Source organism: Glycine max, chromosome 12 (genome assembly GCF_000004515.6).
Source record: "Glycine max cultivar Williams 82 chromosome 12, Glycine_max_v4.0, whole genome shotgun sequence".
Lineage (NCBI taxonomy): Eukaryota > Viridiplantae > Streptophyta > Magnoliopsida > Fabales > Fabaceae > Glycine > Glycine max.
This window is the reverse complement of record NC_038248.2, coordinates 16,697,806-16,713,115: the sequence shown is the minus strand read 5'-3', so window position 1 is coordinate 16,713,115 and position 15,310 is coordinate 16,697,806. Positions and strand designations below refer to the sequence as shown.

Below are 15,310 nucleotides of genomic sequence, written 5' to 3'. Positions count from 1 at the left end.
TACATTGTAATCATGAGTTTCATTAATGTTCAATTTTTGCAGGATGTGTGAAAAAAGGCACAAATGACAGTGTTTTCAAAACACTGCCCCCCACGTGTTGTCTCGTGGGGGTTATGAATATTTAGAAAAGAAGCTGATGAATGAGAAGACAAAGAAATAATTGGAGGAAGTTGTTCAATCTGAAAGCACTGACACTGTGATTGATCCTCCTTCTCTCATCAGACGATACGTCAAATAGAATATGGCCCACATAAAGAAAACTGGCCAGATGACGTCTGAGGCAGCAAAGCAAATTGCTGACAAGATTGTAAGTCATGTTCAATTAATAATTTTAATTATTTATGTTTATTATGTCATTGAGTAAACCAACAAATATGTTCTTTACAGGATTCGTTGGAGGAGAAAGCGTCATAGGATTCCTTTGTCACCCATGGTCGTCAGGATGTATTGACTACTGTCATTGGGCAACCAGAATACCCCAGTCGTGTGCGTGCTGTTGGAGCTAGTGTGACGATCAAGCAATACTTTGAACTGGCTCCAAGGACCTCCCGCACTTCTTCCTCCATGGCTCCCGAAGACCTAGAGCAGCTGACTCAACAAATAAGGGACCAGCTGGAGGAGTCGATCACAGAAAAAGTTACTCGACAGCTGATGTTATCCTTCAGCCAGATGTAGTCCCAGTTTCAATCACAAATGCAATCACAGGAACTTACACTGCCTTCGGAGCCTGAGGTTGGTCCTTCAGCTGCTCGTGTCAGCACAAAGGAGAGTTGTGTTGATCCCTCAGGGAATGATCCAGACACGGGTGACTCAGACAAATGCGGGTTATACATCAAAGAAAATCCTCCCCGCCTAGTTGCCCTAGGAAAAGTTTATGAGGGATCGACAACCGTTCACAACATCCCTTTGTTGCATGATCAAGTGAAGGTCGGTGTTGAGGAGGTTAAAGATGCAGATGCTCCCATTCTTGTACCCACTGAAGAGGTTAAGTTAGTGGAGCAGGAACTTAACACCTTCCTTGCTTGCCCGACACATCTCGTCAAGCGTTTATCAGAACAGGTATTTTAGTGTCATTAAATGGTTCTTTTTTCAATTGAATTGTTAACTGTAATTAAATTATGTTAATTAACTATGTTGGATAAACAGGAAGCTGTGGGACCAGCAAAATCTGCAGATAGGCCGGATCATGAGGTTGATGATCCCCTATATCTGATGACATTGACCATCCCACAACTTTTTTTGAAGTCATTGCAGGTTATGTGGGATGCTACCGTGTCCGGGGTGTTTAATGAAGACTTCCCCTTATACATAAAGCATGAAGATCTATTTGAAATAGCACACGGTGGTCAATGTCTCAGCATCTCTATTATTTAGTTGTGGCTTCTATAAGTCAATTTAGATTATTGTTAATTACCTAAGTTATTATTTTAAATTCATACAGAATTTACTTTGTCTTAACAATAATAAGCATATGACTGAGACAAGTGTGAGAGCGGGGAATTCCGATGTGTATGGATTCCTCGACCCACAGTCCGTCCAGAGATCTGGGCAATCACAATTTGAATCAGAAAGTTACATGAAGAACTGGATGCAGAATTCAAAACGGGATGTCTACCTAGGAGTCTACCTGAATGGGTAAGTTAAACTGAACAAATGAATTTAAATAATGTATAATACTACAATAACCTATATTGGTCTCCACTACAGTGCACATTGGCAAATGGTCGTCATTTTGCCTAAGGAAAATCTTATCGTCTGGTTTTGTTCCTTGCATAATAGGCCAGACAACTACCTGAAAGGAATAATTAACAGGTCAGTGTTGTTTTTCAATACATTTGCATTAGCATTAGTTAGGAACATCAATATTTTAATTGTACAATAAGCATCCATGTTTGTATTCAACAGTGCTTTGAAAGGACTTGACGATACTCCACAACCTAAATCCAAGGTTGGTGCTAGGTGGATTATTGTTAAAGTAAGTGATTTAAACAATGTTTCTACTTATATATATTTTATGTCTGTGTACACTAATTTGTAGTTAATGTTGAATATCTAAATTTCATTATGTATTTAGTGTAATAGACAAAAAGGAAGCACTGAGTGTGGCTATTACGTGATGCACTGGATGTCAACTATAATCTTAGGAAGTTTCAAGAATAATTGGGAAATGGTAATTGTTTATTTAAAAAAAATTGATTTTGTTATGATTGGTATTATATTATTAACTTATGTTTTATTTTATCATGCAGTATTTTAATGATGTTAGACCATTGGAATCAGAGATATTAAGGCGCTTTGCATCCTGTGGGCAAAGTATTATCTCAAAGTTAGAAATGAAACTTAGGATGTTAGGCAACTTTGTAATTTTAGTTTACTTAATTAGTTTACTAGCTTGCTTTACATTTTTTACAATTAATGTTTCCTTTTAACATTGAATATTCTTTATTCGTAGTTATTAATAAATTTGTCATGAAATTTTTCTGCTAAAAACTGTTTCAAAACAGAATGCAAATGATATATGTTGTGCTATGTGGTCTGGTTTCAAATTTGCAGGTTAATTTTTGTGTTTATTAAAAAACAGACAGTGTATTAAAAAAAATTCCTAATAACAACATCGGTTTTTGTTTGGAAGTTAACTAACAATGTTAACATCGGTTTTTGTTTGGAAGTCAACATCGGTTTTCTACAAAAACCGATGTTAACTGTCAACGCTGATACGAACATAGATACTTTTTTTGTGTAATTCTTATTATATAACATCAGTTATTCAAGCCAACCAACTTAAGATCATTGAGGGATACAAGGATCTTGATATTTGAAAAGTATCCTTGTAGGACTTTTAGACTCCACATATGTTGACAAAAATTCCTCTTCTCTATTATAGACATTGTGTGAAATGTTGGGGATAGATATATTCGTCGACCTTGTGATATCGGATGCAACTACTCTCATATTCCCATGTCAACCAGGTCTTGACAACATTTGAGACCATCTATGACAAACATTTTTCTTGACATGCATTACATCTAGACAATGATGCATATGTAGATCAGACCAGTATGGAAGATAAAAGAATATTGACCTTTTCTTCCATATGTTCGTCTCAAATGATGACTTCTTTTGGGTCTTCCCAAAGATAGTTATGATGTCCTTTACTCGATCATAAACTTCATTTCCAGCTAATGGTTTTGGTGCACTTTCATTCTCCTAGCTTCCATTAAAAGCTTTCTTCAATCGCTGATTGATTGAGGCCGTACCCGAATCAAATAAACATTAAAATGTAGTAACTAGGAAGTGATCCTAGGTCGTTTCCCAACGAGCAATGATAAACCAAATGTTCATAATAGATAGTAGGAAATAGTAACAAATTGCGGGGGGGGGGGGGGGGGTGTTTGCCTTTTATAAATTAAACAGCGAGTAAAATTGAATTAGAAAATATCATAATTAAAATACGTTGCTTCCCCTTGATTCACAAGCAAGTCTCTTATCCTAGGTTGCGAGAATTTATCCTTTATCAGTTTAACCACTTAATCCAACCCTAAATTAAATTACTAAGCGAAATTCAACATAAGGCATTCATTATGTGATTAAGCATCACATACACCAATTACTCATAAACGATCATTAAGCATGAACATAAATTAAGCGCAGAGACAATTAATCAAGCACAAAGCATGCATGAATTAAAAGCAACAAATTCAGAGTAATTAGTGAAGAGGAAAAACTGAACAGAATTTAACTGTAATAATAGAACCTCAAAGAGAACTGTGCTTGATCTTCAAGAAAAAACAACGCTGGAGACTTAGCCTTCCATTAATCAATAGAGAACGAACTTATAAATTGAAGAACGAAATTTTATTGCTACTGGAATTGCAAAACGAAGTAATGTCTCAAAGAAAAGCCTAAAACAAAAAAAAACGAAAATAGGAGAGAGAGAAAAGAGAGGGAGAAGAGAGAGGAGAGGGCCTAAACTAGAACCTTGGTGCTGTTATATAGTTTTCCAGCTCCAAAGCTTACAAATCTGTTTTAAATCCAAGCCCATAAATAAATTAAATTCAAATCTAGATAAGATAAGATAAGATCTAGATGAAATAATATCTAGATGAGATCAAATCTAAATAATATCTAGATAAGATAAGATCTAATTTTGTAGAATAAAATAGCCTGCCCTCTTCAAGTCCAAGCTCAATTCTGGATTCAAGCCTAAGGCCAATTCTAGATTCAAGCCCAATGCTTCATTAATTCCTGAAATTAGATTAAAAACATCAAATTAGCTGAATGGGCCCAAATAATAAAACTGCCTAATTAATTTGACAATTAAGAATAATCAGTACTTAAAATGGTGCAAAAAGGGTTAAGAAATAGGAGAAAATAATGGCACATCACTGATACCGGTGATAAGGTTTGGGAAATCTTTGGTGCCTAGCATATACTGTCTTCTTTCCGTGTTTGAGTTGGATGAAACTCGTCTTTTTCTCACATATAGGACACATGTAATGACCTTTGACACTATAAATTTTCATATGCTGGAAAGTCATTAATGATATAAAACACCATTACACGTAACTTGAAAGTGTGCTGGCGATTCCCATCCCATACATCAACCCTGTCTTCCCATAATTTTCTTAAGTCTTCAATCAACGGAGTGAGATATACATCAATATCATTCCCTGGCTTCCTTGGACCCACTATCATCATACAAAGCAAGGCCAAGCCTTGGGTTTCTTGGCTCGTCCCCAAAATATGGATACAAACAATCAATTGTTTCCATAGCAGAGAATCGGCCAGATGTCAAAGCAATCCATCACTTTTTCTGTCATCTTCATGACATGTAAGATTTTTTGCATCATGTCCATTATCAAACAATCTCTTAAACCTTCATATTATTGGAAGATACCAGCACACATCTGTTGGACGACTATTGTTTGTGGTTGCATCATTACTGCATTCATCATCCTTCAGTTTGTACCGTGGTACCCCACATGTGTGGCGCTTACACATTTCTGCAAACTTATTTTTGTACAATATGAAATCATTAAGGCATGCATGGATTTTTTGGTATTCCATTCCCATAGGACATAAAATCTTCTTCACCTCATAGTGATTTTTCGGCAATGTGTTTTCTTCAGGAAGCATCTTCTTCAATAGCACAAGCAATTCAGTGAAGCTTTTGTGACTCCACACAAATCTTGCCTTAATGTTGACAAAAGCTAACATCGTTGACAACCTTGTGAAAGTTGTGCAACCCGAATACAATGGCTTCTTTGAATCACTTTCTATTTTGTCATACAATGGTGCACATGCTTGCTGAAAATAGTCTTGCCCAAGATCGCGAATCATTTCTTCTATATGATCTTTGATGTCTTCATCAACCGCCTCAGTGCGATAGAATATTGGTATGTCTCACAATTCCCCATGCCATGTCCATTTTGTGTAATTCGAAATGATCTCATGACATATAAGATGTGATCTTATGTCATTTACTAAGTGGTGTCTCTCGTTCCCACATTTAATACATGGATAGAAAACTTTTTCACCCATACTTTGTGCATTATGTTTAGTAAATTGTAGCAATTTTTCAACCCCATTCTCATACTCGTCATTGATGCGTCATGCTTTCATCCAACTTCGATCCATGTTTCCCGTTTGTTGTGACACTTCATTAAGTTATCCCACATGCATGAAAACCTCACTTTTTCATTAAAGGTGTGGCTCTATCCCATTTAAGAAGACATTTTTTATAGTAGATTCATATGTAAAGATTTCATATATTTTGTTAAATTTGACGAAATTTCAGCAACATTTTGCATTGGTCTCCAAGTACACGACATGAAAGCAGTGCCATGTCATCATCCATCAAATTCAAGTATGCACTCATAGAACAACGTGAAATGCACTCAAAGTAAAATGTTCACAAAACACAATTTTTAGGGGGTTTTCCGCTTATTTTTCATTAAGTTACAATGGATGTATATGTGAATAGATAACTTGGTTGAAGGGTTGACATTCAATTTAAATTATTGGTATATATTAATTTTGTTAACTATTTAATAGAAAGTTAACAGAAACTTTTATTTAAACAATGATAAGTTTTTTTTATTTCTGAGCCAGAAATCACACATGTTTCCTCCAAATTTACTGCGTCAAATATTAATTCTATTTGCGGTGTGTTGTTGTTGTTGGTCTAAGAAAATTTTACACACAAAAAATCGAATATAAATTCTCGTACTAAATAAATCATTTTTCATATCTGAATGCAATGAACCTTACGTCATTGCACCAACCTTATGGGTTAAGGGTGTCAATTTGCTAAAAGTTGACTGATCAAGGTGATTGTATATTCTTTTTTCTTTATTAATTTAATTGTATAAGTGGCCTAATTTTAGAAACACATTAATAAAACTAAGCTATATACACAAAATTAAGCTAAAGAGAAATGACCACTAGGCCAACCCTATAAGTTAAGGGTATCTATTTGCTAAAAGTTAAAAGTTCAAGGTGTGGTTGTATATTCGTTTCCCTATTTTAATTTATTAATTATATAAGAGGCCTAATTTTAGAAAACACATTAATAAAATTAAGGTATACACACCAAATTAAGCTAAAGAGAAATTACCATGTTATATTACATAAATTAAAGAAACAGATCAATAATAAAATAACTAAGCTTCTAGCTTATACGGGCAGACATCTTATTAACTAATAAAGTTTTGATGTAATCCTTCATTAACCCTCCTGCATTTGTATAATTATCTTCATCTTTGTAAAGCACGTCAATCATGCGCACAAGGTTGACAACACGCAAAAGAAAATTCATTGGCACTTCAGTAGGATTAAGGCATGCCTCATTGATGTCCTTCCAAGCACTCTTAACCATCTCAAGTAGTTTATTAATGGCATCTTGCCTTGAGGTGTTATGTTGCTTCATATAGCTTTCAATGCTTGATGCAACGTGTCTTCTTTCCTGCTCAAACTTTGGGGAAAAAAATTAATACTAAAGAAACCAATGTTTAACCGTTAAAGTAAAAGTTGGTATTACCAAAATTATAAGGTAAATTAAATGTCTTCCTCTCCTAACTCTTTAAAAGTTATGGGATGACTAGATCTTTTTAACATAAGGTAAATTAAATGTGTTTTTCATTCATGTTTTAAACTCAAGTTTCTTTTGTATAAGTGGTCATATGCAACCTAATAGCTCAAATATTTGGATAAGAGCAATGTTATTGTTACTTCTTGTCAATAGCTTCTTTTTTATATAATTAGGTTTAGTTTACAAGAGTCCCTTAAAAAACATTAACCTAATCTCTTTAACCTATTCTCTTTTTAGTGAAATTAATGAAAAATTAATCTAACGTTATAAAACATTTTGAAAAGGAAAATAATGTATTTACCTCATTTCCAACAATGTCATCCATAAGCCTACAAATAATTGAAGCAGCCCCAATAATTATTGGATCACTTGTTGCCCATATAAGGACCTCCTCTGTTGTATCTTTCATGCCAACAAAACATATGGTGATCACCATAGAGTAACCACTTGATACATTTCTAACTTGCATGTACTCCTCTATTGACGGAGTATGATTGCAATGAAGCCATCTTGCCTCAGCCATGTGAGCCTTGATTAATCTTTTCATCTAGAATTAAGTACAATTATATAATATTGAGAAACATGTTCCATACTTATGATTGGTTATAAAAAAAATTCTTCCACACACATGTATCTCAAATATATAATAGGCTTCTGAATAAATGAAAATTAATATTTAGATTAAAAGCTTTAAGTTCCAGTCATAATAACAATTTTTTAGCAGACAAACATAAATTTTTCATTTTTTTTTTCAAATGAGAAAAAATATCTTATGAAAGGATATGTATTTTTTGAAATCCTAAATGGTATAATTGATGCAATTGACAAAATATGCATTGTCCAATGTTCATTCAGTAGCTCGAATAGAGAGTCATGTTCGATTTATTGTCAAAGCATGTTTTGCCAATGACAATATTAATAATTGTAGTAAATGAAAATCTCTTATGAGGTTTTGTTATTATATATTATTCGTTAGAATTCCTATAATAATAATATAAAAAAATTATATACACCTTTTGGTATACATAAAAAAAGGAGCTCAATGGTAAACGTGATTCGCAAGAGGTTTTTAACCTGGTCTAGCAAGTTCTTGTCTATGGTGGGGACGTGTGGTTCTTTTAAAGTCTGTTTTGCAAGTTATATCGGTCTATTATCTTTCTTTTGATAGGTATAATCTCTCTCATTGAATCTCTATTTTTAAAAATAAAATTATTTGGGGGGAGGGGAATTTCGATTGTAGAAAGATACATTGGGTGAGATGGGATCAAATGTTTAAGAGTAAGAGTGATAGGGGGTTAGGTATTACATATTTGAAGGCTCTAAATTTAGCCTTGTTAGGAACATGGAGATGGCATATGCTGGTCAAGAAGGAAAGTATGTGATCTAAGGCGTTAGTAGGTATATATGGTGAGTTACAATGGACAGATAGGAAATGGTCGTGGTGGTGGGAAAAGGTATGGGGTGTAGAAAAGGAACAACGACGGGGTTGTGTTAATTGGTTTAAAGAGTCGTTGGAGAAGGTTGTTAGGAAGGGTAGAAATACACGCTTTTGGTTAGATCCATGGGTGAATGGAGGGGTTATTAAGGAGTGGTTTGCAAGGTGTGTAGTGTAACCATAGACCAAGAGGCGACTATTGGGGATCTAGGTAGCAGGAAAGAGGGAGAATGGGTTTGGGAATGGAAATGGAGGAGAAATTTTTTTGTCAAATGACCTAATTTAGTCTATTGTCCTATTTTTTCTTCAATTTGCTCTTTTATCTTTTAAAAAGTCCATCTTAATTTTTTTATCATTTTTATTTTGATTCAAAATAGTCTTATTGTCAATCTAAAACTAACGTCGTTAATCAGATAAAAATATTTGTGGTTAAAAACTGCCACAAAATATAACCTCCCTCCTCTTCTTCTTCATTCACTTCTTCTCCCTTTATCCTCTCTTCGTAAACAAAAATAATTAATGAAAAATAAACTATCCAGAGAATCAACAAAATCATAAGCCATGAGAAATTCAAATTTGCACACTGTAACAATCACAGATCTACCAAAGTTGGTGACATTGAAGTTGTGACGTAATTAAAGAAGAGTGAAAGTGAACCTCAGAATTGTGATGTTGTGACAAATCTATGCTCTACACCATAGAGAAGATTTCCAAAAAGAAACCATTGACGAGATCTATGTGTAAATTCTTGTTGAAGAAGGCTTATAAATACCACAATCACTTCAAATTCTTTTTGTAAGAGATCTATGTGTAAATTCTTGTAAAGTTCAAAATTGCTCTCAAAATAATTTGATTATATTGAGAGAAAACATTGTATGCTAAGATTGTCTATTCGTCTGTAAGACAATTGAGTGTTAGTCATCATGCAATCAAATACACAAATCTTATGATTTGTGTTAGAGTCAGCAGTGGCTTGGTAGGACAAAGAATACTTGTTGTAATAAGTTTGGTGTAGAGCTTGAGTTAAGAAGCTAGAAGTGGTAGTGATAAATACTTGTAACTTGTTGAAGTTAGTGAAACTTTGTGGTTTTGCCAAGAACTAGATCTAGCCTCGGTGGTTGAGATGAACGAGTATAATTTCTTGTGTTTTATCTTGTTTAGTTTCCCGTCTATGTTTTAAACTGACTTAGGATTTAAATTTGATTTTTGTCTTTGAAAATTTTTGTTTGTCTTGCTAGTCCTGAAATCATCGTATGAATGTTTTGCAAAAATTTGATATATGTTTTCTTACATATTTATCTTCAAACGATAATGTTGCTTTGGAAAAAAGTTTTTAAAATTTGTAAAAAATCACAATTCAACTTCTTTACTTGTGATATTTATCTTTATAGAGGACATGGTTGGATTGGTTGGGCATGATTTCAACATTAAGCAATGATATGCAGGTTCACTTGCTACAATTTAGAGAATCAATGTTGTTATTGATGTTCAGGGATGGCAACTTATATGGTTTGTTGTGATGCTGTCAATATGGTTAGGTAGAAATGCTATGATCTTTCGTTAGTAGCAAGTACACGTAACAAACATGGTGGAGATGGCCAAAATCAATTCATGGAAATGGCTTAGAACAAGGAAAAAAGGGATTTTTAGTACTTTTTATTTTATTGGTTTCACAACCCAACAATATGCTTGCGGACTAATATCAGAGGATAAAATTTGTCCGAGCATAAAGGATGGAAAAGCTTCCCTTTGTAATTTGTTACTAATAATGGTGTTTTATTTTGTCCATTTTGTGGACCGCACTGTTTTGTAAGTTTTGTTTGTTTGAGGGGACCAATCACTGCTTGTGGTTGACCTTTCCTTCAATAAAGTTTGGCTGTTGCTAAGAAAAAGTATACACAGAAAAACATCCATATTCTAATGTCTTCCCACACTTCAAAACCATTAACTAGAAAATAAAAAAAAAATACAATTTAAAGATTTAAATTCAAAATTAAGAAGCAAAGAAAAAGGCAAATGGTATTGAAATTCACTTTGCTTAATTAATTTGTAACTGTCAATAAAAAAATGATAAGAAAAATTGTATGTAGCTATTGCAAAAATGAAAATAAAATTAATCATACCTCTTTCTTAGCATACTTGATGCAATATACTTTTCCTTGTTTTCTCATCTCTTCCTCTATTTCTTCATAAACATTCAAAATTTCTATATAACATACTTTCATGTATTCTGGGAGATCATCCAAGCAACAAATATCCCACCTGGTAGTCATTGGAAATTTGAGTTTGATATATTTAAAGAAATAGACTAAAGATATAATTTATGTCATTTTGATGTGTCTAACCTCTCAATTGCATTGGTGAAAAGCTCAAGTTCGTCAATGGTTCCATAGGCATCATACATGTCATCAATGACAGAACATAGAGCAATTACTTTCGTTGTTATCCTTCTAGCAAGAGAATATTGTGGCTCAAAGTATATTCCCAAAATCCAAAAGTAACATTCTGCAATCCTATCTCGTACAAATGGCAATTTCGTTGAGACATTTAAATTCTTAATCCACCACCTGATCACCAAATCCGATATTAATTCCTATAAAAAGGATCTTAGACTTGGATTCATTTATTTGTTTAATGAAATTAAAGATCATATTTAACTTTTGAGAAAGATATTACCTGGTCACATTGTTAACTTCTTTCTGATGTAACTCCTGCAACATATTAAAATCTAGTTTTGCAAATGTTAGCAATTTTTCATCATGTGAAGAATCTTCTTCGTAGAAAGACATATAATATGTGGCCTCCAGCCTAGGCAATCCCTTTCGAAGTGATCGTCTTAAGCTATGCTTGACTTGTGCAATCATAGAAGGACTTAATTGGGTAGTTAGAGACTTAGTTAACTGAACAAGAGCGAAATTATGTGCTTCTTCAAGTATATCCTCTCCATGCATTCTTAGTTCAGCAGCTTCGTACAAGCTCAACATTCCTTGTATATCATTGGCTGCTTTTTCACTAAAGTTTCTAGTTTGGTCTTTGAATTTGTAAAATACATCTGTTAAATTAATAAACATATATGTGTTAATTCCAATATATATGTGTGGATGTTATCACACAAATGACTTCAATGCATATTTAAAATCAAACAATTTCTATAAATAGGTTTGAATCACCTTATAAACCCAATCAACCCAATCCAGAAGGTGAAAAACTCTTTTGAATTTAGTTTGAAAGAGACAAAAGCCTTATGTCAAATTAGATCTTAGGATGTTAGGGAAATTTCAAATCTAAGAGATTTGAGCCGACCTATTCCAAAGTATATGTATTTTGGGAAATTTATTTAAGATAATTAGTCTATGATTCTTATTTTTTACCCCAAACAAAATAAAGCAAAGGCAAACTTTGTCAATGTTATTCTCAACCTGCCAATGATCTATCTTGGTTGCGCTAACATGCTCCATATCATTACTATTTAAAATATTTATATATGCTATAGTTGTTTATGTATTTTTCTTTCCCTTGCATATACATTTGAAATTGTTCTTTGTTAAGGTAAAAATCTCATTACTATACTCCACTGGTTTGTGCTTCCTGAAACCACTACATTATCAATAGTTCAAGTTCTAGCTACAATCATTCTTGAATTGTTTGAGCTTATTTTTCCTCTAAAGTTGACTCAAGTATATTCCTAGGCAGCTAAATATCATTCTTGGTGTAATGCAATGTCCCTAGTACCGAAGTAGTGAATGAGAAATTTAATATAATCATGGTGAGTTACGATGTGTTATTGTTATGTTGAAATGTAGATTGGGTGGACTGTTACTTACTTGATGAAATGTGATAACCTTGTTGCCTAAGCAACCGAAAGAGTAAAGCCACATGACAAAGATCATCATCGTGAGTTATGATATTATTGTCCTTTGTTGAAATGTTGTAAATTTGGTGCAATGCTCCATCAATTTCATGTTCAAAATGGTAGGAAACACCCAAGCGTTGGACTGAGTCAATAAATTCTAATTTAAAATAGAAATTGTTATCAATAGGAGCAATAAGCATCTTCCTCACTTCCTCTTTTGTTAGTTGAGCTTGTTTGATGTGACTATCATCTTCCTGGGTTTATGAAAAATTGAGCATATGAAATATTGCACTAATGTTGACAAAAGTCAATGGTCAACTCAATATATCAAAACTTTAAAACCATAAAGTAAAAAGAAGGACCATTTAATTATATGCATCAATTGATGAATACTAGTTAGGCAACAAGGTTTCTAATCTTTTTTTTTTTTTTTGGAATACTAACAATAGATACATTTTTAACATATTTTTAATTCTTTCTTATTAGTTAAAATATATTTAGAATCACAAAATTATGTGAGTCACACTTCAAGTTTAATTAACCCTATTTATAACTTAAGTTTTTCATAAATTTCAATCAATGATTAAAATATTTAATAAACTCTACTCATGATTTTGATTTTCCATAAATTTTAAACGTAGGTTAAAAATGTAGTAGAAAAAGTATTTTAAAAAATGTGTTACTAGGACGCATTCCTTTAATGGAGATGATATATATTAGGCAGATTCACTTATTATTATTTATTTTAGAGAAATGTTAGGAAGTCTTTGACATACTATTTTGAACACACTTTTATTGATAGAAATTTATTGAAAATGATAAAATTTATATATGAGTCTCACATCATATTGAATTATTCTCATCTCTCCTTATATTTTTAATTTTCAATCAATTTTGACCAATTAAAAATTAGTGTGTTTGAGTATGTTTGTAGTACTTCTATTTATTTTATGCAACTTTCATATGGTTCACATGTTCATACTTCACTTGATTTAACATATAAACTTATAGGGAGATATAAGGTGGATTGGATGGTCAAGCGAGAAGGAAAGAGGAGAAAGATCTCATGCTCAATCTCCTCTGTTGAGAAAAATTAACATTCTAATATTCACTAATAAAAAAAAACATATAAACTTAGTATACTACCAAAATAAACGTTTTATATATATATATAGGAATTTTTCAACATACTCACACTTATTTTTTTGTATGAGTGCAATATTATTGGTTTATTTTAAAATAATTTCTAGTTATAATTTGTTAATGCACTCATATTAAAGAACAAGTGTACAAATGGAACTAGAAATAGGTTATGTTTGATAAAATTAACTGAAAAGTTAGTTGAAAAACTAACTAGAAGCTCAAAAGTTAGGAAAACTAAAACTACTAGCTAGAAACTGAAAAACTAACTTCCTAAATGATAAGTATCCTGTAAAACTAATTGTTAAATTAGTTAAAAAAATGCAAAATGACAAAAACAAATCTTGATTTATTTAAAAATGGTAATAAGGAAATTTGATAAATATATAAAAAAAAATAAAGAAATTATAAAAAATTAGAAGTTAAAAACTAGTGTTTCAAGTAGCAATTTAAAAAACGTTTGAAACTACTAAAAAAAATTATTTACCGACAGTCAAACAAACTTTTCAACTAGTAAAAATAGTTAAAAATTAACCAAAATATCTTGTCCAACATAGTCTTAATACTTGAATCACCGATAATCCATAGTTTAAATGAACTTTTCTTATACAAATGAATTTATTTATAAAATATATTTTTTATAACCAAACATATAATGAGAAAACCTATTTAAAAGCAATTAATATAATTGAGACTCTGCCAAATAAATTAAATGATCAAAAGCAATTGACGTAAAAGGAAATAGTTATAGACATAATTAATATATTTGAGCAATTAATGACAAAAAAACAACTATAGCAATCAGCGTATATTCTATCTGCCTAATGTATAAAACTATTAATTATTAATACAAATAAAATCTACAAAATGAAATCAAAGCAAAAGAAGCACCAAGTAAAAGAACTAGACACGTTACTTAATGTTTTTACTCCAACAGGTTTTGAACATATATTGTAATATTCGAACGATGACGGGGGGGGGGACTGCCCTGTGCCTTACCATGTGGTTCCGTCCCGGCGTGTACATTAGCAGATCCTATACAGATACTTATTTTTTAAGCATAAGTGTATTAACAAGTTACATATCTTTAAGTAGACATATTTAAATCTAATCAAATATAAGATTAGACAAGGGGGAGGGGATATGCACCTACCACGGAACTAGGAACATAGTAAAGGAAATAATCGCCCCAAACGGAAGGAGAAAAATTTGCAGTGTTCCGAATGAAGTATGAGGGGGCTTTTGCATCCTGGGCAACAATCGGAAGTGACGAGGATACGTTAGTCATGAATTGCTTTCTAAGTAATTTGAGGATAAGGGATGCTGATTTGGTTGGTTTACCTTAACAGCTTATCTTTCAAAAGTTCATGCAGATTTAGCAGTAAATTTATAGGAAACCGAAGAGAGGATATAACGGTCATTGAGCAGGCTAGCGAATTTTAAAATGACGTATTTAATAAAAATAATTTATTGAAATATTATGGTTTTATTTTAAATTTATCTTAAAAATATTTTCTTATAGTGACACTTGTGATCTACAAAACAACGGCTTTCCTTTTCTTTGTTTTTCTTCCCCTTTCCTCGCTCTCCACAATGGAGAGCAAAGCATTTTGATGCCTAATTTTGTTTTGCCGTGGACCACAATATTCCATAACGTGCTTAAATTATATGTGTCCGTTTTTTCTTTTGCAGGACTCGATAGTGAATATCACACTTTTATGTTCTTTTGAAATCTTTATGTTATCAATTTCACCTAAACCCTTTATACATATGCAAATGAATAATTTTACTT

The 15,310-nt window shown here is 32.4% G+C and overlaps 2 protein-coding genes across 3 annotated transcripts; one reads left to right on the top strand and one right to left on the bottom strand.

The window, feature by feature from the left end:
- Positions 1-1,471: 1,471 nt before the first annotated feature.
- Positions 1,472-2,558, top strand: LOC102660366 (uncharacterized). Its single transcript, XM_006593076.1, has 6 exons — positions 1,472-1,635; positions 1,708-1,812; positions 1,906-1,975; positions 2,075-2,170; positions 2,250-2,313; positions 2,554-2,558. Exons 1-6 carry the CDS (start codon positions 1,472-1,474, stop codon positions 2,556-2,558), a joined length of 504 nt encoding a protein of 167 aa, XP_006593139.1.
- A 4,038-nt stretch (positions 2,559-6,596) lies between these two features.
- Positions 6,597-14,881, bottom strand: LOC100802427 ((-)-germacrene D synthase). Of its 2 annotated transcripts, none has more exons than XM_041007267.1 (7): positions 14,672-14,881; positions 12,350-12,632; positions 11,202-11,577; positions 10,871-11,092; positions 10,649-10,787; positions 7,392-7,637; positions 6,597-6,973 (listed from the first exon to the last, which is right to left on the bottom strand). In XM_041007267.1, the coding sequence occupies exons 1-7, from the start codon at positions 14,804-14,806 to the stop codon at positions 6,671-6,673; spliced, it is 1,704 nt and encodes a 567-aa protein (XP_040863201.1). In that variant the 5' UTR covers positions 14,807-14,881; the 3' UTR covers positions 6,597-6,670. The 2 variants fall into 2 exon arrangements, with proteins under 2 accessions (XP_040863201.1, XP_040863202.1); XM_041007268.1 differs by having other exon boundaries at positions 6,597-6,964.
- Between the last annotated feature and the right edge of the window lie 429 nt (positions 14,882-15,310).

What these genes read in the sequence shown, in the direction of transcription:
- LOC100802427 (XM_041007267.1), bottom strand. Translation starts at nt 14,806, where the DNA reads ATGACTAACGTATCCTCGTCACTTCCGATTGTTGCCCAGGATGCAAAA. An exon ending in AGGTTATCACATTTCATCAA is followed by an intron (nt 11,578 to 12,349) that starts GTAAGTAACAGT and finishes TTAATTTAACAG; the next exon opens with ATGTATTTTACAAATTCAAA. An exon ending in TTCACCAATGCAATTGAGAG is followed by an intron (nt 10,788 to 10,870) that starts GTTAGACACATC and finishes AATGACTACCAG; the next exon opens with GTGGGATATTTGTTGCTTGG.
- LOC102660366 (XM_006593076.1), top strand. Translation starts at nt 1,472, where the DNA reads ATGACTGAGACAAGTGTGAGAGCGGGGAATTCCGATGTGTATGGATTC. An exon ending in CTAGGAGTCTACCTGAATGG is followed by an intron (nt 1,636 to 1,707) that starts GTAAGTTAAACT and finishes TCTCCACTACAG; the next exon opens with TGCACATTGGCAAATGGTCG. An exon ending in CTGAAAGGAATAATTAACAG is followed by an intron (nt 1,813 to 1,905) that starts GTCAGTGTTGTT and finishes TGTATTCAACAG; the next exon opens with TGCTTTGAAAGGACTTGACG.